Source organism: Equus quagga, chromosome 7, assembly GCF_021613505.1.
Source record: "Equus quagga isolate Etosha38 chromosome 7, UCLA_HA_Equagga_1.0, whole genome shotgun sequence".
In the NCBI taxonomy this organism is placed as follows: Eukaryota; Metazoa; Chordata; class Mammalia; order Perissodactyla; family Equidae; genus Equus; species Equus quagga.
Genome location: NC_060273.1, coordinates 83,237,577 through 83,264,952, shown reverse-complemented (window position 1 = coordinate 83,264,952; position 27,376 = coordinate 83,237,577). Strand labels below are relative to the sequence as shown.

The 27,376-nt window shown below is 41.9% G+C and overlaps 1 protein-coding gene and 1 long non-coding RNA gene across 3 annotated transcripts; one reads left to right on the top strand and one right to left on the bottom strand.

Annotated features, from left to right (window-relative positions):
* Positions 1–879: 879 nt before the first annotated feature.
* CDKN2AIPNL (CDKN2A interacting protein N-terminal like) lies at positions 880–10,309 on the bottom strand. Its single transcript, XM_046665662.1, has 3 exons — positions 9,918–10,309; positions 8,270–8,369; positions 880–1,269 (listed from the first exon to the last, which is right to left on the bottom strand). Exons 1-3 carry the CDS (start codon positions 10,154–10,156, stop codon positions 1,258–1,260), a joined length of 351 nt encoding a protein of 116 aa, XP_046521618.1. The 5' UTR covers positions 10,157–10,309; the 3' UTR covers positions 880–1,257.
* LOC124241685 (uncharacterized) lies at positions 10,292–26,352 on the top strand. 2 transcript variants are annotated; one of them, XR_006889293.1, is made up of 4 exons: positions 10,292–10,400; positions 13,992–14,104; positions 16,556–16,601; positions 26,301–26,352. It is a non-coding gene; the product is annotated as an uncharacterized LOC124241685 (long non-coding RNA). The 2 variants fall into 2 exon arrangements; XR_006889292.1 differs by lacking the exon at positions 26,301–26,352 and having other exon boundaries at positions 16,556–16,734.
* The last annotated feature ends 1,024 nt before the right edge of the window (positions 26,353–27,376 follow it).

Sequence of the window (27,376 nt, the reverse complement as noted above, 5' to 3'; positions counted from 1 at the left end):
AAGATTAGAACTTAAACACTGGGAACTGCTCTCTAGACAGCCTCTGGCAGTACACGCACAGACCTGGGCAGGAGGCCAGTAGGACAGCAGAGGACTTCCAGGGTCCCAGCTCTCAGTCCTCTGGGGACACTTTTTAATTAGCAGTTTTCTGTTTTTCTGTTATAAAAGTAGAACATAGTCATAATTTGGTAAACACAAAAGTAGAAGAAAGCATGAGTCATTGTCTAACCACCTGAGAAGCTGAAAACAGCTGGTTTAAGGGGAAGTGAGGACTGTAGGTGATAGGCCAAAGCCTACTGTTCCCAGTCAGCAGGGGCCCACAATTCACACTCAGAGTAATAAGGAATCTAGTCAGCTTACAGGGTGAGACTCCAGGGCAAGCCTTCTGCCACACAGCCAGTGCTAGTGCAAAGGCTATGTTCATGGAGAAAGGAGCATACCCACGGCCCGAGATTCATAGATCCAGGTGGTTCAGGGATTCACCTGGATCCCTGATCATTTAATGAGATTTCTTGAGGGGTATATGCAAGGCAGTTCCTCAAGTCTAGAACACCGAATCCTCATGCTCCCTCCAGAAAAACAGAATGTGCGCTTAGCAGCCTGGAAGACAGAATCTACAAATCAACTGGCTGCCTGGACCAAGCTGTGGTATCTGGTGTCAGTTTTAAAATAAGGCCAGATTTTTTGGGGGAAGGCTGCCTCTTCCCATGAGCCGGAGGGTACCTGCTGCCTATGATTTGATTCTCACTCATCTCTTAAAAAAAGAAGAGTGTGTGTGGCAGTGAGGTATGTATGGATAGCATAAACTTCAGGAATGAATAAAGAAATAAGTCTGGTTTGCCTCAGTGGAGGGGGGGAAAAAAAGACCATAAAACAGAATTACACATAAGCGTACATTGTTGAAAAATCCAAGTTGTAAAATTCATTACCTGCCATTATTACATCAACATAAAACAGGCATAGGCATTTTTAACAGAAAGTTTGAATGACATTCAAAAACTGAAAATAATTTTAAAAAGCCATGATTTATAAATACATAAATATCCATGCTTACTTTTACAATGATACCTACTGGAAGAATGAGACCTTTTAAAATGCCAATCTAGACAAGATTCCTTTTGATTCCAAAAAGATTCCTCTTTTCCTACACGTTAATATCAGGAGTCTTAAAGAGAGCTGCTGTGGTCAGTGTCACATTCATCCCAGCCTCCTTTCTAAGCCTGTAGCTGATGATGAAAATGTGATGAATCTTCTCTTTTAGCTTTGATGCTGGGGAAAAAAAGAAAAGGTTATGTAGCCACGTAGTCTAGTGAATCAAATTCATAAAATACAGCAGTGATACAATATTTATATACCACCCAGATGGTAAGTAGACTCAGAAATTATTAATATTTTACTACATACAGAAAATTCAGCAAAACACTAACCATACCACCCATTTGGAAGCCAGACCTAATTTTTTTGTCTTGTCACCTGTGATCTATAAATGTTCACAATTTAAAGTGATAACAAATACTTAAAATATAACTTTTTCCTGGCATGCTGTGCAATGAAGGGTTCTAAAAGCAGAATCACACACTTACTGTTCTAAATTAAAATCAGCTGAATCCAGGTAGTAACTCAAAACATTTCACATTGAGTCAGGAGATTTAGGAGATGTGAAGGTTATGTATTTCTGGATTTCACAGTATTAGAAACTGCAAATGCATGGCTTCAAATAGTGGCAAACTGAAGCAGATATATTCTTTCTGGGTACTCTCTAGCACCTTTGGTAAATTTAAATTTGGCTTTAGACAATTTTTAAATAGGGTGTAAAGAGATCATTTTGGCTGTCACCTTATACGTGAATGGATTTCCTTAACATTTAGCAGTAGAAGTGAATTAATCTGAAATCTTTTTAGTAATCAGAGTTTTCAAGGTATGACCTATTTTCTAGCTAAGCCTGTCACTCCAGTCTTTTTGAGAAATGAAAAAGCAAAATTCCTAAGCAAAAGCAGAATATAAGAAGTCTTTCTCGGGGCCGGCTCCGTGGCTGAGTGGGTAAGTTTGCATGCTCCGCTTTGGTGGCCCAGGGTTTTGCCAGTTCAGATCCTGGACATGGACATGGCACTGCTCATTAGGCCATGATGAGATGGCGTCTCACATACCACAATTAGAAGGACCCACAACTAAAATATACAAGTATGTACTGGGGGGACTTGGGGAGAAAAAGTGGGGGGGGGGGGACTGGCAAGAGTTGTCACCTCAGGTGCCAGTCTTAAAAAAAAGTCTTTCTCCTTTCAGAAGAGTGCAGTATCACCTGAAGAAACCATCTTTAGTCCAAAGGGGAAGAGACTCCTCTAAGCCATCTCTCAAATTTCCAATAGGATAAACCAAGACTACAGCAGCACAATGGCTGCCACTGGCTTTGGCTGCTGCAACTATGGTCTTTGACACAAGGTGTTGGCAGGCAATTCACACATTCTGGGGACCAGGCAACAGACTGGCCTGTGGGGTTAGAGAGCTTTTCTGGCCGCTTCCATTTCTAGTGATAAACGGGAAAAGAAAGTTAGCTCCACTGAGCATTTATCTTGGGTTACAAGACAAAACCTAATTTAACTAATCTGACAGGTTGGTTTTTGTTTTGTTTTAAATACTTGCCACCTTAGGATCACATCTCCTTCCAGCAAGGGAGTGGCTGCTTCATTACCTTAGAGCTTGCCAAGACTGGACACGATGCACAAAAAAGAACCTCTTGAAATGCAGGCACACTTGTTTTTCTAACTTCTGTGTCAGAATTTAGATATAGTCACTCCATACTTCGTGGATAAAAATGTTCTTGGGAAAAAAGGACCAAGTAATTAAGTTGACAAGTTCTTTCTTTGAGCCAATAATGATAGCTTCCTGGTCAATCACTCCACTTTCTCCTTAAGACAGTGCCTTGAAAATATTAACTTCGACAGTCACAGTAATGACGCCCTTCCTGAGTGAGCTGCTGCTCCTTGTTAATTATTGTTCATTAATGGGTAAGCTGCTCAACCACAAAGGCTGCCAGTAGGTGCCTAGAGATGACTTAGAAAGTTGAGATTGTTTGCTAATATATTTGTATTTGAATCCCCCTCTTTCAAAAGAAAAATTATACACCGCAACTGTTTGACAAATACCACCTGTGAGACCAATGCTCATTTCTTTCCTCAGACCAAAAAAATGAGTTGGACAGACTGCAGAGATGTACTTGCCTCAAAACTGCAGAAGAGCCGTAAGGTATTTTTAAAATCTTACGAGTGAACGTTCCTAAGTCATGTTCACTGTCCAGTCTCGAGATACCAAACAATGCCAGGCAATTCATTTCCACTTGCTAACTGCTTTAAAAGCCAACTAGACTCTAATTTTAGAGCTAATGGTCAGTTCTGGGCAGAACTACAACAGACGTTTTCAGGTGCATGGCTCAACATCAAGGTTTCTTTTTGTCTCTGGGCTGGCAATATTGCTTAAAGTTTCCTGCCTCTGTTAATGTGAAAACCTCAGGCAAGAGAGAGAAGAACTGCTGCAAAGTCCCCATGGCTCTCTTTCCAGTGGGCTCTCAGAGTGGCTTCCAATGGAGAGGGGACAGCCTGCAACACCACACAAGTCTGTCATGGCACACAGATCAGATGACTTGTTCTCAGGATGGGCTTATCTAGAAGAGTCTTAACAACTGGCAAAACTCTAAGTATCTCACTTTTCAGGATCACCTGAGATTCATTTTCAGTGGCATCAAGAGTCTAAAATTAAACTGGGTTACTAAGAAAACATGTTGTATTTGAAGGAAGATGAAATATAGGTAATACAAAAGTGCTACAGAAGGAAAGGCTCCCTGCAGTCTTCTTCCAGGTAGCCAGGTGCTAATGACTAGTCTGACGACAGGGCTGTTTTCAGGGATGCCAGGGTCGTACCTGAGGACTCTTCTCTGGAGGCTGACACTGCAATGTGTGTCAAAAATAAACACCCCAGGGCAGGGACTCCCTACATTTTCGAGGTTCAAGATCCCTTTGCAATGTTTAACAGAGAGACCCTTCTCCCTCAACACACACACATACACTTCTTCACACTGGTCTATGAATGATGTTAGGGATGTCTATCAATTACAAATCCTCAGTCTCTCCTGGGGTCTGTAGCTCAAATATCATGAAGTGTTCTGATCTCTAATAGCTCAGCATGACTGGAAAGAGTACAGCTACATATGTGACAGAGAAGTATAGTAGAAAATTGATGTGAAAAACCGATCTTAGGGGGGACAGAATACCTCTCAGGAGCAAAAAGCAAGGAAACAATCTGCCAGAAAGAGGGAGCAAAGGCTTACCCTATTCCCTTCCTGGCCCCTGCCCCATGAGGTGTCAGGCAGCTGGCAACTATCTAGCCATCCCTGCCTGGGCCCCAGGAACCTCACCACTCTGGGACACTGAAGGTCTGCCCAGAGATCTTTTTTTAAGTATTACATGAGGGGATCCAGAAAGTCACAAACTCCCAATTCACACGGCTCCCTGGCTAAAAACAATAGCCCCGTTAACAGCTGATTTTAAAAACAAAATCGCCCCTTGACCACCAACCTGAAGCTTCTGATTCAATGTTCAGATTATAAAAATAAAGAATACTTTTTTTGGCCCTGTGGCCGAGTGGTTAAGTTCACACACTCTGCTTCAGCGGCCCAGGGCTTCACCGGTTCAAATCCTGGGCACAGACATGGCACTCTCATCAAGCCATGCTGAGGTGGCGTCCCACATGCCACAACTAGAAGGACCCACAACTTAAAAAAAAAAAAAATACACAACTTTGTACTAAGGGGCTTTGGGAGAAAAAGGAAAAATAAAATCTTTAAAAAAAAATACTTTTTTTTTAGGAAAACTAACTAAAACCAAGTGGGATGTGCTATTTAGGACTGAAGTACTTTCTGGGCAGCTGAACATTTGATTAGTTCCTTGATACCCACACAGAAGGGAACCTATTTATATGCCATGCCTCCCAAAACAGGACCCAACTGGGGTAAGGCACGGGCTTTACCTATGTGTCTGAAGATAGAAATGAAAGAGGCCAGCAGCCTTCTACTCTACAGGCATACCTCGGAGATACTGCGGGTTCCATTCCAGACCATCACAAGAAAGCAAGCATCGCAATAAAGTGAGGCAAGTCACACTCATGTTTTGGTTTCTCAGTGCATATAAAAGTTATGTTTACACTACACTGAAGTCTATTAAGCATGCAACAGCATCTCTAAAAATAATAGCAATGTACACACCTTAATTGAAAAATACTTTATTGCTAAAAATGCTAACCATTATCTGAGCCTTCAGTGAGTCATCTTTTTGCTGGTGGAGGGTCTTGCCTCAATGTTGATGGCTGCTGACTGATCAGCGTGGTGGTTGCTAAAGGCTGGGGTGGCTGTGGCAACTTCTTAAAATAAGACAACAGTGAAGTTTGCCATGTCAATTGACTCTTCCTTTCACAAATGATTTCTCTGTAGCATGCAATAGTTCATTTTACCCACAGTAGAACTTCTTTCATAATTGGAGTCAGTCCTCTCAAAACCCTGCCGCTGCTTTATCAACTAAGTTTATGTCATATTCTAAATTCTTTGTTGTCATTTCAACAATCTTCACAGCATCTTCACCAGGAGCAGATGCCATCTCAAGAAACCACTTTCTTTGCTCATCCCTAAGAAGCAACTCCTCATCCATTAAAGTTTTATGAGATTGCAGTAATTCAGTCACACCTTCGGGCTCCAGACTTCTAGTTCTCTTTCTATTTCCACCACATCTGCATTTACTTCCTCCACTGAAGGCTTGAACCTCTCAAAGTCATCCATAAGGACTGGAATCAACTTCTTCCAAACTCCTGTTAATGTTGATTTTTTTTACCTCTTTCCATGAATCATGAATGTTCTTAATGGCATCTAGCATAGTGAATCCTTTCCAGAAGGTTTTCAATTGACTTTGCCCAGATCCATCAGAGGAATCTATGGCAGCTATAGCCTTATGAAATGTATTTCTTAAATAATAAGACTTGAAAGTCAAAATTCTCAATCCGTGGGCTGCTGAATGGATGCTGTGTTAGCAGACATGAAAACAACATTGATCTCGTTGTACATCTCCATGAGAGCTCTCGGGTTACCAGGTGCATTGTCAATAAGCAGTAATATTTTGAAAGAGATCTTTTTTTCTGAACTGTAGGTCTCAACAGTGGGCTTAAAATATTCAGTAAGCCATGTTGTAAACAGATGTGCTGTCATCCAGGCTTTGTTGTTCCATATATAGAGCACAGGCAGAGTAGATTTAACTAATTCTTAAGGGCTCTAGGATTTCAGAATGGTAAATGAGCATTGGCTTCAACTTAAAAGTCACCAGCTGCATTAGCCCCTAACAAGAGAGTCTGTCTTTTGAAGCTTGGAAGCCAGGCAGTGACTTCTCTTCTTTAGCTATTAAAGTCCTAGAAAGCATCTTCTTCCAATAAAAGGCTGGTTTGTCTACACTGAAAATCTGCTGTTTAGTGTAGCTGCCTGCATGAATGATCTTAGCTAGACCTTCTGGATAGCTTGCTGCAGCTTCTACACGAGCACTTGCTGCTTCCCACTGCAGCTTTATGTTATGGAGATGGCTGCTTTCCTTAAATCTCATGAACCAACCTCTGCTAGCTTCAAACTTTTCTTCTGCAGATTCCTCACCTCTCTCAGCCTTCACAGAATTGAGGAGAGTGAGGGCCTTGCTCCGGATTAAGCTTTGGCCTAAGGGAATGTTGTAGGTGGTCTGATCTTCCGTCCAGACCTCTAAAACTTTCTCCACACCAGCAATAAGGCTGTTTTGCTTTCTCATCATTTGTGTGTTCACTGGAATAGCACTTTTAAATTGCTTCCAGAACTTTTCCTTTGCATTCACAACTTGGCTAGCTTTTGTAAGAGACCTAGCTTTCAGCCTGTCTCAGCTTTTGACCTGCCTTCCTCACTAAGCTTAATCATTTCTAGCTTCTGATTTAAAGAGCAACTCTTCCTTTCACTTCATCACCTAGAGGTCATTGTAGGGTTATTAACTGGCCTAATTTCAATATTATTGTGTCTCAGGGAATAGGGAGGCTCCAGGAGAGGGAGAGAAACGCGGAACGGCTGGTCAGTGGAGCAGTCAGAACATAAACAGCATTTATCACTTAAGTTCACCATCCTATATAGGTACAGTTTGTGGCGCTCCAAAACAATTACAATAGTAACATCAAAGATCACTGATCACAGACGACCATAACAAATATAATAATGAAAAAGTTTGAAATGTTGCGAGAATTACCAAAATGTGACACCCAGAGATGATGTAAGCAAATGCTGTTGGAAAAATGGCGCCAACAGATTTGCTCAATGCAGGTTACCACAAACCTTCAATTTGTAGAAAACACTATCTGCCAAGCGCAATAAAGGGAAGTGCAATAAAACAAGGTGTGCCTAGATTGCTTTGGTCAATTTTGTACGTATTTTCCGAGCAGCTTCTCTGGGGTATGCCTATACTAGGTTTTGAGTTAGAGGGACTAAAACTTTAGGCACCATCTCTTCCCTCAAGAAGTTTACAATCTGCTCTAAAAGAGGCCTGAGTAAAGTGCCGAAGAAATAAACTTTGGGAGATAAGGGAGCAATTAATTGCACTGCCTGAAGAGACCCGGGCAAATGAGAAAAAGCATGTCTTGGGCAATTCTGAAAAGCAGCTGGAATGCCCAGCCCCACCTTCTGAGTTTCTTTCTGCCACACTCTCCATGGCACCAGCCCCAAGATCCAGATACAAGACTCTACTGGCAATAGCTCACTGTGTAAAAAGTCCACAGCCTCAGATCAGACTAAGCCCTGCAGAATAGAGAACAGCTATGATATGTGGACATTACTCCATCTACATTTCCATCAACAAGTTGGAAGGGCCAAACAAGTCTGGTAAGGATGAGTTAAAGTTACCAACAAGATTTTTTAATAAGTGAGAAACTGTAGCACTGTAGCCAACATTTTCTTAAAAATCAAGCAAAAGGCTCAAAACAGAATGTTCCTAGAGCAACTGAAGAGGTTGAGTTTATGTGTTACTCCAACAACGCATAATTTATCATACTGAGTTGTTATCTAGTCATGAAAAGGCTTATACCAATTACAGAAATAAAAGTGAAAGGGCTTAGATCTTTGGGGTAGTAAACAAGAGCATTCAGAAAACAATATACGTGTACTCTAATACCTCATCATAAAGGCATGGGCCATTAACTCTATAACATTTCACATGCATTTGGAAATCTTATTTACCTTTTTCATTAATTCACTTCTGGTAGTAAACTGTGGCAGGTCTTCCACTTCAATTCCATCAGCCATTTCCATCACCTTGTCTAAAAGGTCTTTGTTGTAACTGCATAACAAAAAGTAGTAAGATAAAAACCTGGGAAGAATTGTCACTGCGGGCTAATAAACTGCACGTAGCCAGACTGTAAACTCAACTCTCAGAGGACTGATTTGATACTACAGGGGAAACCGGTCCATGTGCACTAGCAGGTCAGGAAACAGTTCTTCCTGCTTGTGGATGCACAGGTGGTTCTAGGAATGCCAATAGAGCAGGTGTTTCAAGATTTACAAAACAAAAAAAATAGATTGACAAAAATAGAGGCACTGTACATCTGGCAGTATATATTCATGGATCAAAACATTTTTACTTTTTTATGGGGCCAAGTGGTTAAGTTCACACGCTCCACTTCTATGGCCTGGGGTTCCCTGGTTCGGATCCCAGGCGTGGACCTATGCACCGCTCATCAGGCCATACTGAAGTGGCATCCCACATAGAACTAGAAGAATCTACAACTAGGATATACACCTATGTACTGAGGGGCTTTGAGGAGGAAAAAAAAAAAAAGAGGAAGATTGGCAACAGATGTCAGCTCAGGGACAATCTTCCTCACCAAAAAAAATTTATTTTTTAAACACATGGAATGTTAGTCTAATTAAAATAACGTTATTTGTTCACTTGTCCAATTTTCTGACATTTGCCTAATCTTGGATCCTGTTAACCAGGATTTGCCAGGGGCACCTGGAAGGCAGAGAAAAGAGATGGATACTTCTGGCACTGTTTCCCCAAATCCTGTTCTAATAACCCCCAACACCTGGAAGCAAAACCAGGTGCCTTAGGGCTGGAGGGGCCATATGACCAAAGTCAGACAGCCATAAGGGGCACAGAAACCAGGACTCAAGCTCGGTCATCTTATTATCCTAACAAAATTTCAGGAAATGCTAAAATAAAAGGATGTGGAAGCCTCAAGATTTGCCACCTTCTTCATGGTGGCGTATGGGGATGCCTTATCAAGCACTTCAAATACAGTCCCTTGAAGGCATCCCTTATTTCATAAAAAGAAAGGCAGAGAAGCAAAGGCTGGCTCTTGCTCAGGGTCCACAGACTGGGGCGTGGGAAGAAAAAGCCAAGGGCACAGATTACATCCTGTGGTAGATGGTAAAATCTACCAATCCTGCCAGAAGCTGCATGGCCCTACATGAATCACTTCCCCTCTCTCAGTTCTTCACGTGTAAACTAGGGAATCTCAGTTTCTGTCTCTGCACGTTGTTACCACGTGGGCGAAAGGAGCTATCGGACTGAAAGGTGATGGTCTGAGCTAATAATAATACTACAAATAACAGTGGCAACTATAGTGCCCACGGTGTACTGAGCTCTTGCTACATGGCTGCCTGTGCTAAGTGCTTTTCACCCTTTAATACTGTAGTCATCACAACAACTCATTTTCCAAATGAGGAAACTGAGGCTCTGAGAGATTAAATATCTTTCCAAGAGGCTGGCTAGGGCGGGAATCGGCCGTGGGCCTGGCCAGCGCGGTTGGGGGCGGGGTCAGCCCTGGGCAGGAGCTGCGGATCGTAAGGCAGGGGACAGGGTCAGCCAGCCGGCAGGGGTCCGCACCTGCAACCCAGGAAGAGGTGGTTGGCCCAGACCATGGAGAGGGACAGCAGCTGGTCCAGGCGGCCGCCGCCATCGGGCGGGTCGCGGTAGTCAGGCAGGTGGCGCAGAATGAATTCCATGCGGGCCTTCCATTGCTTCTCGCTCTCCGAGTAGGAGCGGAACTGCTCCGCAAAGTCGGTCGCCCGCCGCACTCCCGAAACCAGCTCCTCCACCGCAGCGGCCGCCTCGCCACCTACCATAGCGCCCTCAGCCGCCGAGGGCCGCACCTGCCCGCCGCCTTCCCGACTCGCACTGCGCCATCTCCCGGCGGCTAGAGGGGCGCGGGCGGCGCGCGACTGCTCCGGAAGACCGGCCTGGAGCGCCCTCGCCTGGAGCGGCGGCCCGGCCCAACCCGCCCTCACGAACCTCCGCAGCGGACGGCGTCTGGCTTGGGTCTACCCAGGGGCCGCAGGGGCGGTTCTCGGTCGACCCCGCGGGAAACCGGTAGGGAAACTGAGGCCCGCAAGCACCGAGTCGGGGCGTCCCTCTCCATTCGGCAGCTGGATGCCAGCCAGAGCTGTGCTGTGTCCTTGCCCAGACCCCCCGGACCCCCAGCCTGCAAACGGATGCCCTCAGTTCTGAGCACCTTACACGTGTAGCTGCTCCGAGTGCATCTTTGATTCCCAGAGGTCTCGACACCCGGCTCAGGTTGTGGCCCGCCCTCCTCGAGCGAGTCATCTATCCAATTGAATACTTGCCAGGCCCTTTGCTAGGTGCTGGGGATGCAATGAGAGCAAACTCAGAGCCCTGCTCTAATGAACTTTACCGTCTACTGGGGGAGACAGAAGTTAGTGAAATAATTGCTCAAATGAAAAATTTCAACGTTGACGAATTTTAATAAAGAGGTCTGGAGTGCTAGGAGCATGAATAACCAAGAGACCTGATCCAGACTTGGGGTCAGGAAAATGACGCTGGAGAGCTGAGGGATGAACAGGAGTTAACTACCTAAAGAGGCGTAGGCCATGGGCAGGAGAGAACTTGGCTTGGAAAGAGAGCTGAAAGATGTGTGTGACGAGAGTCCTAGAGTGGAGGACAGTGGAGGAGATGAGGCTGCAAAGATCAGCAAGGAGAGTAGGCCATGGTAGGGATTGTGGTCTAGATCGTAAGAGGAATGGGGAGCCACTGAAGGATTGTAACCAGAGCAGTGACACTTGTGTTTCCAAAAGATACTGGAAGGAGCCAGAGTAGATGTGTCCAGAGGAGTTGAGCAGGTGAGCTGGCATGACTCTGCTGTCTGTTCTAGGGTTGGGTAGCAGACCCACTGAGAGGCAGAAGAGCTTCTCTATAAGTGGTGAATTTCCTATCCCTGGAAGCATTCAAGTACAGTAACTGGAAAGTCACTTGAGCTTCCATCAGCCTTGAGAGATTACTGACCCAATAGGTTTCCCATTCGTCCTCCATCAGATGTGGGGTGGAGTACAGAGCTGGGCCTAGAATCCAAATCCAGGGCTCCAGTGTAGGTCCTGTACTGTGAGTGGGATCCATGGGGAGAGCCAAGTATGTGCTGTCTGCTGCTTCTACAGCTTCTGATGGGAGGTCAGGGCTGCCAGCAGGCAGAAACCCCATACAGAATGGAAATACCAGGCAGACTTTTGAGTAAACTGTGCCTGCAGACCCAGCACCAGGCTCAGTGACATCCAATTATGGTTAACAATAGGGAGGCATACTTCTGTCACCCTGGTGAGCAAGGAGAATGTGAACAGGGCTGTGAGACCAAAGACAGATTCAGCTTCTCCACAGCAATCAGGATTAGGTGCCCAGAGCTGGGGCTCCCAAAACTGAGTGCAGATCATATCTCCTGAGGGGCTTGTTAACAGAGCAGATTCCCAGGCCCATCAGTGGATGCTTAGAGTCAGGGCTCCAGGTAATTGATTCTACCTGCGGCTGACCAAACATTGAAAAATATTGATGAAGGTTCTCTGAACCAAATTCTTGGTCACCTGATTATATGGTGGAGAGTCTGGCCCAGAAGTAGGAACCTGGACTTTGTGACCAGCAGCTGCAGCTACACAGCTAACTCTGCCACTGGGGTGTGAAAAAGCTAAGGGTCATGCAGCAACTAGCCTATTTAGTCATCTTTGATAATGATGGGACATATGCATATATGTACCTACATACAAAGGTCTTCAGACTTACAAGCAGGTTATAAAAACTTGAAAGTGCACAAACAAGTATTCCTGTTTTACAATATGATGTTGCTAACATTATACTTTCAAAAGTACAGAAGTAGTCTAAAAATGTTAGTATTAACATTTTACAGGATCTTGAGGTAAGTCCAGTTACTGCCCAGTTTATTGTTTCTAACTTGTTTTTATAATTCAGGTCTTCTTAGAGTAGAGTACTTACTTATATAGACAAGGATCATTTCTCCTACCTCATCTTTTTTTTAAACATCTTTATTGAGATATAATTCACATACCATAAAATTCACCCATTTAAAGTATATAATTCGGGGCCGGCCCAGTGGTGCAGCAGTTAAGTGCGCACATCCCACTTTGGCGGCCCAGGGTTCGCCGGTTCGGATCCTGGGTATGGACTTGGCACCACTTGGCACACTATGCGTGGTAGCATCCCACTTGCAAAGTAGAGGAAGCTGGGCATGGATGTTAGCTCAGGGCCAGTCTTCCTCAGCAAAAAGAGGAAGATTGGTGGCAGATGTTAGCTCAGGGCTAATCTTACTCAAAAAAAAAAAAAAAACACAACAAAAAACCCATAAAGTATATAATTCAATGGTTTTGGTATATTCACAGATTTGTGCAACCATCAACACAAATTAAATATAGAACATTTTTGTCACCAGAAAAAGAAACCCCGTACCCATTAGCAATTGTTCCCCATCCCCTCCAACCCCTAGCAACAACTAATTTACTTTTTATCTCTATGAATTTCCTCTTTTGGACATTTAACATAAATGGAATTGTACAATATGTGGTCTTTTGTGACTAACTCACTTATATAAAGTTTTCAGGGTTCATCCCTATAGTAGCATGTGTCAGTACTTCACTCCTTTTTACCTTGAATAGCATGCCATTGTATGGATATACCTCATTTTGTTACCCATTCATCAGTTGCTGGACATTTGGGTTGTCTCTACCTTTTGGCTATTATGAATAATGCTGCTCTGAACATTCACGTACAAGTTTTTGTGTGGACATACATTTTCAGTTTTCTTGGGTATATAGTGGATTGCTGGGTCTATGTTTAACTTTTTGAAGAACTGACGATTATTTTCCACAGTGTCTGCATTCTGCATTCCCATCAGCAATGTATGAGTGTTCCAATTTCTCCACATCCTTGCCAACACTTATTATTTTCCCTTTTCTTCATTATAGCCATCTTAGTAGGCATAAAGTTGTATCTCACTGTGGTTTTGTTTTGTATTTTCGTAAGGCCTAATGATGCTGAGCATCTTTCATGTGCTTAGTGGCCATTTGTATATCTTCTTTGAAGAAAGGTCTATTCAGATTCTTTACCCTTTTTAAAAAAAAAAGCTTCATTTTTTAGAGCAGTTTTAGGTTGACAGCAAAATTGAGCAGAAAGTACAGAGTTTCCATTTACCACCCCCCACACACATACACAGCCTCCTGCACTATCAATATCTCGCAGTAGAGTGGTACATTTGTTACACTGACACATCATTATCATCCAAAGTTCATAGTTTACCTTATAGTTCACTCTTGGTGTTGCACAGTCTATGGATTTTTGACAAATGTAAGACATATACTCACCATTAGAGTAACATACAGTATAGTTTTACTGCCCTAAAAATCATAATAGTGTGTTTTGAAGAGCAAAAGTTTGTAATTTTGATGAAATCCAATTAATTTTTTCTTTTGTGAGTGATGCTTTTTGGTCCTATCTTAGAAATCTTTGTCTAACCCAATGACATAAAGATTTTCTGTTTTCTTCTGGAAGTTTTATAGTTTTAGGTTTTACATTTAGGTCTATGATTCATGTCAAGTTAATTTTTGTATATGATGCAAAGTATGGATTGTCAAGAGTGATAAAGGATATAAGATTTTACTGTACTTGCAGGCTAACAAGTTACCCTGCCACAGTTTCAATGCATGCTGGCAAAAGACAGAAGACTCCTGAGACGAAACAGAGAACCTCATGACTCACAGCACAGCAAGCAGCAGGAGCCTCAGGTTTGCATTGGTTTCCCTTGTCCCTGAGTCCCACAGGAGCTATGCCAAAGGGCCCAGGAGGATGAAGCATAAACAGGTCCACACAGTGGGTTTGTATCACAGCTGAGGAGCCCCAAGCTTAGGGAACATTAATCTTTTATAAAGGACTGCAAGCAAACCTGCCCAACCTTTGCCCCAGAGCAATACATTATCTTTTTTATCTGGACAGTAAACAAATTTGTCTTTTGCGCTGAAGGTAGACATGATCTCTAGGCTATTACTTGGGCAAACATCCTTGAAAAGACAGTCTGGAACAAAAGGGCTGTTAGTGTTGAACTCGTAAGATACATGAGGGACCAGTGGAGAACTGTCTCCCAACATAGGATGAGATTCCTTTTTGCATATGGTTGTCTAATTGGTCCAGTACAATTTGTTGAAAAGACTATCCTTTTTCCATTGAGTCACCTTGATACCTTTGTCAAAAATCAATTGACCATATTCGTGTGAGTCTATTTCTGGACTCTCTATTCTGTTCCATTGATCTGTGTCATCTTTTTACCAATGCCCTACTGTCTTGATCACTGTAGCTCAGGAGTTAGCAAACTTTTTCTGTAAAGGGTGGGCTACCTATAATTCCTGTTGCATCCTTTTCTTTGTTTCTTTTCTCAACTTTTTAAAAATGTAAAAAGCATTTTTAGCTTGTGGGCCTTACAAAAACAGGCTACAGGCTTGATTTGCCCCTGGGGCCATAGTTTACCAGCCCCTGCTGTAGCATTAGAGTAAGTCTTAAGATCAGATCATTTGAGTCCTCCAACTATTCTTTCACAAAATTGTTTTGGCTACTTGTAGTCTATTGCTTTTCAATGCAAATTTTAGCATTAGTGTGTCAATTTATAGAAAAACAGGCTGCTTGGATTTTAATTGAGATTGTTTTGAATCTTTAGATCAATTGGAAGAGAATTAATATGTTAACAATATCCAATCTTCCAATCCATAAACATGGTATATCTCTCCATTTGTTTAGGTCTTATTGTTGTGGTATATTTTAAAATCCAGGGAAACAATTGATACACGTATTTACCGCTTTATTTGTTCTTCATTCCTTCTCTGTTTCTTACCTTCCATCTGTTTTATTTTTCTTCTACCTGAAAAATTTGTTAGCGTTTCCTTTGGTACTGGTCTGCTGGTGGCAAGCTCACTTTTTGTCACTTTGAAAAGACTTTATTTTGCCTTCCGTATTCGTTGCATGGCTGCGTAAAAAATTATTGCAAAACTTGGTGACTTAAACAATAAACATTTATTATCTTACAGTTTCTGTGAATTAGGAATTCAGGGATGACTTGGCTGGGTGGTTCTGGCTCAGGGTCTCTCATGAGCTATCGGCACCTCTGTTGGCTGGTGCTTCATTACGTGAAGGCTGCGTAGGGCTAGAGGAGCCGCCTCCAAGATGGCTCATTCGCATGGCTGTCTGCCGCAGGTCTCAGTTTCTCACCACATGGACCGCTCCACGGGGCTGCTTCAGTGTCCTCACATGACAGCAGCCGTCCTTCAGAGTAAGTGAACCAAGAAAGAGCAAGGCAGAAGCCACAATGTCTTTTATGATATGGACTCATAAGTCACATGCCATCACTTCCGACGTACTCTGTTCGTTAGAAGTCTCTAAGACCAGTACACATTCAAGGGCAAGAGAATTAGGCTCCACCTTTTGAATGGACTGTCAAAGAATTTGTGAATGTTATTTTAAACCACCACACTTTATTTTCTTTTTTTTTTCTTTTCTCTTCTCTTCTTTTTTCCTTTTCTTCTCCTTTTTTCCTCTTCCTCCTCCTCCTAAGATTATCTTCTAGAACATTCCTCACAAATTCTTTTGATCATGGGCCTGAAAACCTTAAGAGAAATTCCAGAAGATACTCTAGAATCTAGAATATTTCCTTTCAATTCTTTTACCGCTAATTTATTTCTCATGTCTACGTTGAATTGGTTACTAAGTCTAACATATCCTAAATATTAGTGTCTCTAGTATTTCCCTTTTAAGTAAACTGTTGCTTTTCTGCTGAAAAAAAATCATTTTTCCATTTTGGGGGAGTATCCATTGATTCCCATTTTACTCAATGTCTTGTTTTTCATCAAGAATAAGTATTTAATTTTATCAAATGAATTTTCAACATTTATAAAGATAATCATATGATTTTCTATTTAGAACTATTATTATGATGATTTATATTAGCAGATTTTCTAATATTGAACCTTATTTCTATTCCTAGAATAAACTCCATTTGGTCACAATATGTTATTCTTTCAGTGTGCTTTTGGATTCTGTTTGCTAAAATTTTATTTAGGATTTTTGCATAGATGGTTATACATGATATTGACCTATTTTTTTCTTTATTCTTGCAGTCATTTTTTTTTTTGCATCAATGTCCTGCTATTTGCTTTATGAAAAGAATTTGTAAGTTTTTCTTCTTTTTCTAGGCTATGAAACATTTTAAAAATCACTGGAATCATCTGTTCTTTAAAGGTTAGTAGATTTATAGAAGTCCCCTGTAAAACAATGGGCCTGGTGTTTCTTGTTTTTTGGGGGAGGAAGGGATAAGAATTTGGCAAATTTTTTTGACAAAATTATTTATTAAAATTATTATTCATGGGGCCGGTCCTGTGGTCAAGTGGTTAAGTTCACATGCTCTGCTTCGGTGGCCCAGGGTTTCACTGGTTCGGATCCTGGGCACGGACATGGCACCACTTGTCAGGCCATGTGTCCCACATGCCGTGACTAGAAGGACCCACAACTAAAAATACACAACTATGTACTGGGGGGCTTTGGGGAGAAAAAAGGAAAAATTAAAAAAATAAAAAGTATTAAAAAATATTATTTGTTATAATTTATATGTCATATCTGTATATATTCTATTTATGTATAATATTATTTAATTAAAATTATTTTGAAAAATTGTTTTATGCAAATTCATCTATTTTTGTTTCTTGGTAAAATTGTACATTTCATATGGGTTTTCAATTTTATTTGCATAAAATTATATAAGATGTTCTCTTATGGTTTTTTTGTTTTGCTTTGTTATATTTTTTACCTCTAATGTTTGTGTGACTATTTGCCACTTGTAATTTCTTATTTTCAGTATTTGCACATTTCTTCTCCTTTGTGATTAACTTTGTGGATTACCTAATTTATTAAATTTTTTTCTAAGAACAAGCTGATTTATTTATAAGTTCTCTATTTTTATTAACTGGTTAATTTCTGTATTTATCTTTATTAATTTTTCCTTTTGCTTTCCTTTGGTTTATTTTTAAATTCTCTTTCTCGCTTTTTGAGCCAGCTGTTTAGTTCATTTATTTTTCTTTCATTTATGTGGCCATAATTTTTTAAGGCTATGAATTTTCCATTAAGTACTACTTTAGCTGTACTTGGAGATCCTTCTATATAGTATGTTCATTAGTATTGTTTTCTAGAAATTCTGCAGTTCTGAATTTGTGTTTTCGCTTTGATTATGGAGTTATTTAATATAGACCCCAAATACACACCCAAATAGAAGGGCACTTTTTCTGTATTCTGAATATGTTATAAAGGTCAATGGTAATTGTGTTGTTATTGTACAATGCTATCTATTTATTTTTACTGTGGGAATTTAATGAGGTTTGGTTAGTGGCCTGACATATAACCTTATGTGTGTGTGTGTGCACATGCACATTTGTGTACAAATATTCCAGATCACTTGCAAAGAAAATATATTCTCTGTTCTCAGGGAACAATATTTGATGCATATCAATAACATCTACCTTTTTGATTATGTTGTTTGAGCTTCTAGATACTGTTTTAATTTTGACCACTTGATCTGTTTTGGATTGGGAAAGGAGAATCAAAGTCTCCTATTATTTGTCTTTGTCTAAATCTCCTTACATCTTTATATTTTCTATTATATGAAAATCCCTACTGTATTATTTGGTTCATAGATATTCATAACTTAAATTTTCATGGTGAATTGTAGCTTTTAGCATTGAAAAGTACTTCTCTTTATCTGTTTAAAGCTTTTTGTCCTGATTTCTATGTTGTCAGATATTCAGATTTTTAGTGTTTGTATTTTCTGGTATGTGTTTCTTTGCCCATCCTTTCGTCAACCTTTCTGAATCATTTTGTTTTAGATCTATACAGCCTAGGTTTGGATTGGACTTTGTGATCTATTTTAAAAGCCATTTTAAAAATAAATGAGTTAAACCCATTTATATTTATTGAGATTACAGATATATTTGGTCACAATTTTCTCTCATTTTTTGTGTTGTGTTTTCAATATGTATTTTTGTATTTGTCCTTTTTCTTAATGTACTTTTGATATTTAGGAGGTTTATATTTTCGCTCTATAAGTTACCTTTGTAAAATACCTTTGATCCATTCTCTTTGAGGACTGTGTCTTTTGGTTCCTACTATGAGCAGCAATAAAATTATCTCGTAATCTCATCCTCTCTCCCTCACCCCTCCTCCATTATCCAGTCAAAAGAATATCAATCTCAGTGTTTGTGTTAAATGTGCCTAAGCTTCTACTTGATTTGGAAACTTTAAATACTATCCTTTGACTCAATTACTTTGAGGCACTCAGTGAGCTTTTTTTATTTCTATCTTCTCTCTCTCTTCTTCAGTTTTTTACTAGTGAGAAAATTCTACAGTATAAGGGATGTAACATCTGCATTCCAATCTGTCACTCTAATGTCTATATTCGTTTTACTCTTATTTCTACAGTTAAATGCATTCAGTGCTCAGGGAAGGCCCTTTTACCCTGATTTCCTCAGGTTTGCTCAGTGGTGCTGAGACAGTTGGTACTGTTCCATGGTTCTTATAAATTCCTCAGAAAGGGTTCATGACAATAACATTCCTTGATTTCTTACAGATTTTTAAATGTTTGTTTTGTCAACCTTAAAAAACAGAGACTAGTTTAAGAGGCAAAGCGTTTATCTGAGATCAAAGAGTTGCAATTCGAGAAAGTACAGATTCAGGTAGAAACCCAAATAGTGTCCTGATTACAGGGTGAAAGCAAAGAGTTTTTATAAGAAAAGGAAAGGGATAATTGCATGAGTTGGAAGAGGAAGAAAAAAGAGTTTTTCTATTGGTGTTAACAAGCTAGGCTACTCTTGGTTATACATTGATCAGCTATTGATTCTATCTTCAGAAAGTCTACAATCATCAGTCTTTGTGATGAGGAGGTCTGTTTTCCTGCTGACTTCTCAAACAATTGCTTGTAAAACAATTGCCATTTTGGCCCAGTCCAAAGGTTTGGTCCAGTCCAAGGTTTAAGGCACAAAACAAGCAAGCCAGTTCCCCTGGAATGGCTGCTCCAGCTCTCTTTTAAAATGGTTCCTTGGGGCCGGCCCGGTGGTGCAGTGGTTAAGTGCGCACATTCTGCTTCTCAGTGGCCCGGGGTTCGCTGGTTTGGATTCCAGGTGCGGACATGGCACCACTTGGCATGCCATGCTGTGGAGGCGCCCCACATATAAAGTAGAGAAAGATGGGCATGGATGTTAGCTCAGGGCCAGTCTTCCTCAGCAAAAATTGGAGGATTGGCAGCAGTTAGCTCAGGGCTAATCTTCCTCAAAAAAAAAGAAAAAAAGATGAAAAAAATGGCTCCACTTAAGTCAGTTTTCACGGTCTATAGGTCTTGACAGTTAGTTTGGCTGGATGGAATTCTTGGCCCATACTTTTCTTCCTTTGAGTGTCTTGTAGGTGTTGCTCCCCTGTTTGGGTAGAGATTGCTGCCCTGGGGAAGCGGTGGAGAGGTGGGACCAGGGGAGCGTTCTCTGTGGCCACAGAGACGGACCTCAAACATGACCCTTCTGAGAAGTCATCTCTTCTCTGGATTTCAGAGCATGCTTGAGGAGAGCTTCTCTATCCATCTCTGTTTCCCAGATCTCTTTACAGCCTTTTACTAAGAAAATGTACTCACTTTTGGAAGTTTTATTTTTTTCAGTGCTTTCCAAGACTTTCCATTGTCCTCAGCAATCTTGCTTTGTTCTCATAGTCGCCTTTCAGAGTAGGATCCCCTCTGGAAGGGAACACTTGCTAGAGATTTCTGAATCTATTCCCACCTCACTCAAAGTTTTTCACCAGGTTTCCTGCTCTCTTTCACCTTTGGCAGCTCTTAACAACACTTTGGAGGGTACGTTTTTCTCCTGTTTCACCAAATATGCAGTTGGCAGGTTTGTTGTTGTCTTTGTTGAGTGTGAGACAATTCAGAATTAAACCGCTGCCATGTGTTCCTTCTGAAAAGGAACATTCTCCTACTTTTAAATTATAATAAAAAATTTTAATCAATGCCACTATGACTTATCCTTTCAACTAAATTTCCATGAACATCCAGGTTTTTTTCCCTTCTGATAAACTCCTAGAAGTAGAATTCCTGGTTCAAAAGAGCATGGCCACTTTTAAAGCTTTTACTGTGTTTTGCCAAAGTACCCCCTGGAAAGTTTGTACCTAAGTTTCCATACCTACTAACTGCAGGCTTCCTCTTTATTTTTTATTTATTTATTTGTGAGGAAGAGTGGCCCTGAGCTAACATCTGTGCCCATCTTCCTCTATTTTGTGTGTGTGGGTTGCCACCACAGCATGGCTTGATGAGTAGTGTAGGTCTGCACCTGGGATCTGAACATATGAACCCAGCCTGCCAAGGTGGATTGTAGGGAAGGAAGACATTTCCTCTACCCTCTCTGGGTTCGTCTGGCCAGAGAACAAATTAAATTCACATGAGACAGAATAGCAGGAAAAAATTAAACAAAGCTTTATAACACGTATACATGGGAGAGGTCAGGCAAGCTCAGCAACTCGCCAAAATGGCTGAAGCCACCACCTTAAATATCATATCCATCCAAAGGAGGATGTTGGGGGTGGGGGAGTCAGTTACAGGAGGTTACCAGAAACAGGAATGAGATCATTATGCAGATTTAAGTCCTTGCCTTTGGTATTGATTAAGAGTTTCTAGAGATAAAGTCATCCCCATTCTTCCTGGTACAGAGAGGGAGATAACTTTACAGATGGAGATTTCCTTTACAATGTAAATGTCTCCTAACAAAGGGCAAGCAAGTTCCACTCCTCAGAGCCTCCTTCCCTGTCCCAGTTTATCAAAAGCAACCAGCCCAGTAATTCTCATGCCAAAGAGACATATCTTGGCGTGGCCAAGACCAGTCCCCTACAGGATCATGTGAACTTAACCAGTGAGCTGCCCAGGCTGGCCCCCCAGGCTTCCTCTTAAAGATAGTGAATAGTTACTGCAATCACTGCTCTCATATTCTTGAATTTCTGGAATCTCTTGAGCAAAACCTTCCTTCTCTTTGTGCAGCCTCCCACTTTGTGCCTGATGCTCTGTAGAAGCTCCGGGCCCAGAGGGCCTGGTACAGAGACATCAAGCTGGAAAAGCAGCTAGTCCTTATCACTCCTCAGCACTTTCAGCTCTTCTGTTCTGATTTTGGTCTTGAAAAGGGGGGCCAATCTGACAGGTGAACACGTCCCTGGAAATGGCTCAAGGAGGCCTCCTGGTGGGCAGTCAGGTGAGAGCACTGAACGTAGACTGTAGGGTTTCTTTTCTTCCCACCACAAACAAGCTCAGCAAGTAACCTAAATTCATAGTGGTCATGGAAGTACCAAGGGGAAAAAATACCTATTTTCCCTTCATACACTACAAAACTGTTCTAAAATAGCCAAATGGACTGGAGAAGCGGTTTTATTCTTGCCCATCCTGCCTTGGAAAAGCTGAAAATGCAGATGCATTAAAAGTATGAAGTGGAGAGAGCTCTTCCAGCTGGCTTTCTAGCATTTGCAGAGGAAAGTTTTCCCAGCCAAAGGCTGGGAGACGTTAAAAGCTATGAAACCTTGGGATCCACAGCTATTAAAGAAGCATCTGAATTCTGAATATTCCTCTTCTAGGGCTTTTCCAAGATTGGGACTCACCAACAGCACACAGCTCTCACAGGGGCAAATGATATGCAAAACTTTTTTCAGTCTGCTTATGATAATTGCCTCAAATTAACATCACAAGGCAGTGGAAATTACATTCCCCAAAGGCTTCCTACTGCAGGAAGTTATCCTGCTCCTTACTGCAAAGGTAGTAACGATTAAAATCAGGTTAGCTTCTGTCTTGCAAAAGTTTGTCTGTTAATCCATTATTTATATTCCTATAAAAAGGCATTTCTGTATCAAAATGCATGAATTTTAACCTGTTGTAAATGAAAAAGTTTTTTTCTATTGTATCAGACAAGTCTTCTCTCTGCCAGAAACCTTAAAATTGAAGTTCTTATAACAGCAGTCGAGTGGCTTTTACCTAACTGCATGGATGTTCAGTGTTCAGATCACAGGAAGTTATAGTCCTTTGCTGTCCTGTACGCCTCGGGCCATACCAGGAGTTCAGTCTGAGTGCCTTATTTTAAGCACAGCATTGATGAACTAAAGTGCTCACCAGGAAGCAGATGGAGGAGAGGAGCCGGAGACCAGTTTGCATGGGAGCAGAGGACACAGTTGGAGAGGCCCTATAACTGACTTCAGATCATTGAAGGGCTGCTTGGTAGAAGATGGCTCATTTGTCGTCGCTTTTCAAGGCAGGCATAAGGCCAAAGAGAGAGCTACAGAAAGTTAGATTTCATCTTTAAATAGAAGAACTTTAAACAATTAGAGCTTTCTGAAAAATACAAAATACTTCCTTCGGTTGAACTGAGCTCCCAGTCATCTCACATCTATAATGAATGCATGATTGCACTAGATACATAAATAAATATTTTATAATTAAAAAAAATATGGCCACAGCTATTTGTTTTTAGAAAGCTTTGAAATTGTTTAAGCAAAGCAAACACTTTTGTTATTATGACCACTAGTTTTGTAGAATAGGACCCTGGGGCTAATCATCTTCATCCCACTTGGGTTCCGGAATCCTGTTGCCTGCCTGGCTGCTGTTGACATCTACTCACATAAGGAATAATTAATAGCAAAACAACAAAAATGCTTTATATTCGTGTTCTTCCTCCTTTTTAAATATCCAGATTTCAGCTGTTTCTCTTTCTCTATATACTTTTATGTTTGTGTATTTCCAAATTATATATTTATATATTCCAGAGATGATTTTAGCTTTCGGGAGGACCCACATGTCCTTAGTATTAATTCTGTTAACCCCAAAGAACAGCGTCCCCAGCACAAAAGGGAGACAGCGATAGTCAGTGGTGGAAGAGGATCTCCCTACAGTCCAAGAACAAAGTCCTCTTTTGAGAGTGAAACTCTTAAGAAAGCAGCTGTAGACAAGATTAGGCGTCTGTGTAAGAAATTTGCTTAAAGAGATCGTTTTTCAATAAAAAGCAAGAAGGGGTGACATAGGTGTGGTCCCACTTCTGAATTTAGCTAAACTGAGGTCACGTCTCATCCTGCCCTGCCCCCTCTCAGGAAAGAAAATGCAGCAAAGGGACGGTGATGACCCGCAGGAGCCCTGGGCCAGCTCCTGAGCCCTGAGGGACCCTGCTGCCAGTCACAGAAAAGGAGTGCACTCTGTTAATGCTCTGGGCTCACAGAGACTGGCCGCGGACTGGCGGGCACCGCGCCATGCACATCTCCGCAGACCCCAAATCACTGTGCAGCATCTGACCAGGAAGTTCTCAGTTTCCATACGTTTCCCACGCCGTGAATAGAATTGCAGATGCACTTTCTGGTCCCACTCTCACTTTAGCCACAGGCCTAGCATAGGGGGCTAGTGAAAGGAGAGCCCACGTTTTAAGGTGCCAGATTTTGCAAATAAAAATACTGAGCGCCTGGTTAAATTTGAATTTCAGATAAACAAGGAATACTTTTTTTACTGTAAGCATATTCCAAATGTGTTTTCTCTGGCAACCCTACCACATTTTCTGATCAATATTTAATACTTTAAAAGAAAATGAATGAATGAATGAATGAATGAATGGAGAGGAAGATCAACAGGACAGAAACAGGTCACAGAGATGCAATTAGTGAATATATAATGCTTTTTAAATTTTGTTAATTTAAAATATTTTCTATTAATTTTCCTTTTAAAAATTATTTTTTATTTTTATGAAAATAATGTATACACACATAAAAATTAAAAAGTCAAATAGTATTAAGGCATATGGTGAAAAATAGCAGTCCCCTATACCCAACCCCACCCCCAATCTGATGCCCAGAGGCACCCAGTGGGACTCTTTCAGCTATTTCTCCCAGTTTTAACCTCCTCTCCCATTTTTCTAAATAGTATGTTTATAGTGTTGTTTTGTTGATTTGTCAGTTTTAGACATTACCCACTTTCTTGCAAATGATGAGAAGATGAAGATTTGATTCTTTTACCCACCGCCACCTGCCTCCTCCTTCCCTTTCTCCCAGCTTCCCAACACTGTTCATTACAGTCTTTGGTTAAATCAGTAATCTGTGTTTACATTATTATGGCTATTTACATTTTTTTTGTGTTGCATCTGTTTTCTTTTACAGTTTATGTGTTGTGGGATTTGTAGGTAGCAATTGCCACGTATTTTTTGTTTACTAAGTTTTTCATAAACTTATTACTAATTCTCACAACCTTCTAATAACCCCTCAACATAATTTTCCACCTAGTCACTCTGTCAGGTAACCCATCTGGCCTGTCTCTGTCTTGAAGTCCTCTATTCTCTGACTCAGAGGCGGGCTCCATACCTAGGCCCACTGCCCCACTGTCAGCCAAGGTCTCCTTTGCCAGCATCCTGGGCATCCCTTTGCCCTTTCCTGGACATGTGGTCCTCATTCTTGGATTATTTTCTTGTTCAGGCGAAGAGCTTCCTGAGGAAGGGAGCATGAGAGGCAAATTATTTGTGATCTCTTGTGTCTGAAAGAATCTTTTATTTTACCATTTCTCTTAACTAATGGTTTGAGTTTAGATTTCTAAGCTATAAATCACTCTCACTGAGGGCCTCACTCCTTTATCTTCCAGCTTCCAGTGTTGCTGTTGGGAAGTCTGGTGCCATTCTGATCCCTGATCCTTTCAATGGACCTGTTTTTGCTTTCTGGGTCTTTTTAGGGTCTTTTCTTTATCCCTGGTGTTCTGACATTTCATGATAATGAACCTTGAGATATAAATCTTATTTTCCCTTCCTGAGGATTTTATAGCATTTTTAAAGCTTTCTTTTCTTCTCCTCCCTGAGCTTATGCATTCTTCCTCCCTTGTCACTCCTCCTCTCTCCCCCACACCTGTCTCTCATGTCTGAGGCTTGCCTTAAAAGTTTGGGGAATCTCGGCTCTCTGATCATATTTAAGAATTATGTGCTGAAGAGATGATTGCATGGTCAGCATGCTGGGGTGGAGCTTGTCTAACGGTGGGTGGCCTTCCCTGTAGGGGGAGGTTGGTCATGAGCTGATTCTCCCAGTGGGGATCCCAAATGTCTGTATCAGTAGGTCTTTCCCTTGAACCTGCTCAGTTGCTACAGAAAAGGGTTGTTTAGTCTCCATCCTGGGGGTAAGGGGTGTGCCTGGCTGCCAGGTTGTCTAGAAGCAGGGTGAGGAAGAGGGGCTGGGAGTTAACCTTTTAGTGTCTAGATTTCCATTTATTCTCCATACTTTCAGTGCTGCACTTCATACTTACCCCCCACAGTGCCTGATGTGCTGATCCAAATTCCCACTTCACGTCTCCTGCAGGGTGGGAGAGGTGTGGCAACCCCACTGCCCAGCTGGGACTGTGCTCTCTCCCAGATTCCACCAGTTGTCCCAGTTGCAGCGCTGCCCTCCCTGTCCCGGCAGCTTGGCCTGCCTCTCCCCGGCACCCTCTGCAGGCATCAGGCCTTCAGCCTCCCCCGCACTGCCGTGTGACTTGCCGTTCCTTCCTCTGCTTCCCACCTTCCAAAAGTGTACAGACATCCTTCGTCTGCTGCCATCTCCTCCCCTATCCTCATAGACCTGGTGGATTTGTAATTCTTTTTACTCTTTTGTAGTTGTTTTTAGTAGGGTTTTGGGAGGAAGCAGATGGAGACTCATGAGAGGCTCTTCTACCACATTTAACTAGGAGTTCTTTAGGGTCCATTTTCACTCTGAAACACTTGAGGGGAACAATTTCCAGGCCCCATTCTGAAATAACTCCTGCTGTCAGTCAACACAGTCACTTTTTTTTTTTTTTGAGGAAGATTAGCCCTGAGCTAACTACTGCCAATCGTCCTCTTTTTGCTGAAGAAGCCTGGCCCTGAGCTAACATCGTGCCCATCTTCCTCTACTTTATAGGTGGGATGCCTACCACAGCATGGTGTGCCAAGCAGTGCCATGTGCACACGCGGGATCCGAACCCTCGAACCCGGGGCCGCCGAGAAGCGGAACGTGCGAACTTAACCACTGCATCACCAGCCGGCCCCAACAGTCACTTTTTATTTTATTATGGGGTAGGTGTTTCTTGATCAGAAATGGACCAAAGTCCAAACACACACATTGTTTAATCATATTAGCAAAACAGTCTTTGACCTTTGGAGCAAGATCCAAATGTGTTTCTCTGCTTTTGTCTAGGAACGGGGGACAGAAAATCATGAAAGTTGCTTTGAAATGTGGCCCCGGCCCCAATTCTTCCCAGACCTGCTCTGTCTTCTGGGCTTGAAAAAAAGCCAGGAGAATGCTGAAATACCATCGCCTTTGAATTAATCATGAGCCCCACCTCTCCTGCTATCCTGTGTTTACACATTGCTGCTATTGTGTTCTATCTGCTGGCGGATCTCCTTTCATCTACAGGCCACACAAAACCCTCTTCATTTAAAGCTGCACATGTGGCTCCTGAGTTAAGAGGGGGCATTTTAGCAATAGTTCCTCATTCCTCTTATTGAAGGGCTCAAAGTCTTAGGGAAGGCTCGCTGCTGTTTCAGTGTGCTCCACTGTGCCCAGCTGACATCTAAAGTCCAGACAAGCTAAGGAGAGAGAGCAAGGCCAGGAGGCTGTCACAGGGAAAGGTAGCTCTGTGGGGTGGGGCAAGGGGTTAGCTGGAGAGTGAGTGGACCAGGATAGAGAGGGCCTTGAATGCCACACTAAGGACTTTGCACTTTCCTGCAGGCAGTGGGGAACCACCCAAAGATCTTGAGCAGGAGAGTGACATGAGGTAAACTATGCTTTAAGAAAATTAATCTGGGGCTGGCCCAGTGGCATGGTGGTTAAGTTCGTGGACTCTGCTTCAACAGCCCAAGGTTCATGGATTTGGATCCCAGGCGCAGACCTACACACCACTCATCAAGCCATGCTGTGGTGGCAACCCACGTACAAAATAGAGGTAGATTGGCACAGATGTTAGCTCAGGGCCAATCTTCCTCACCAAAAAAAAA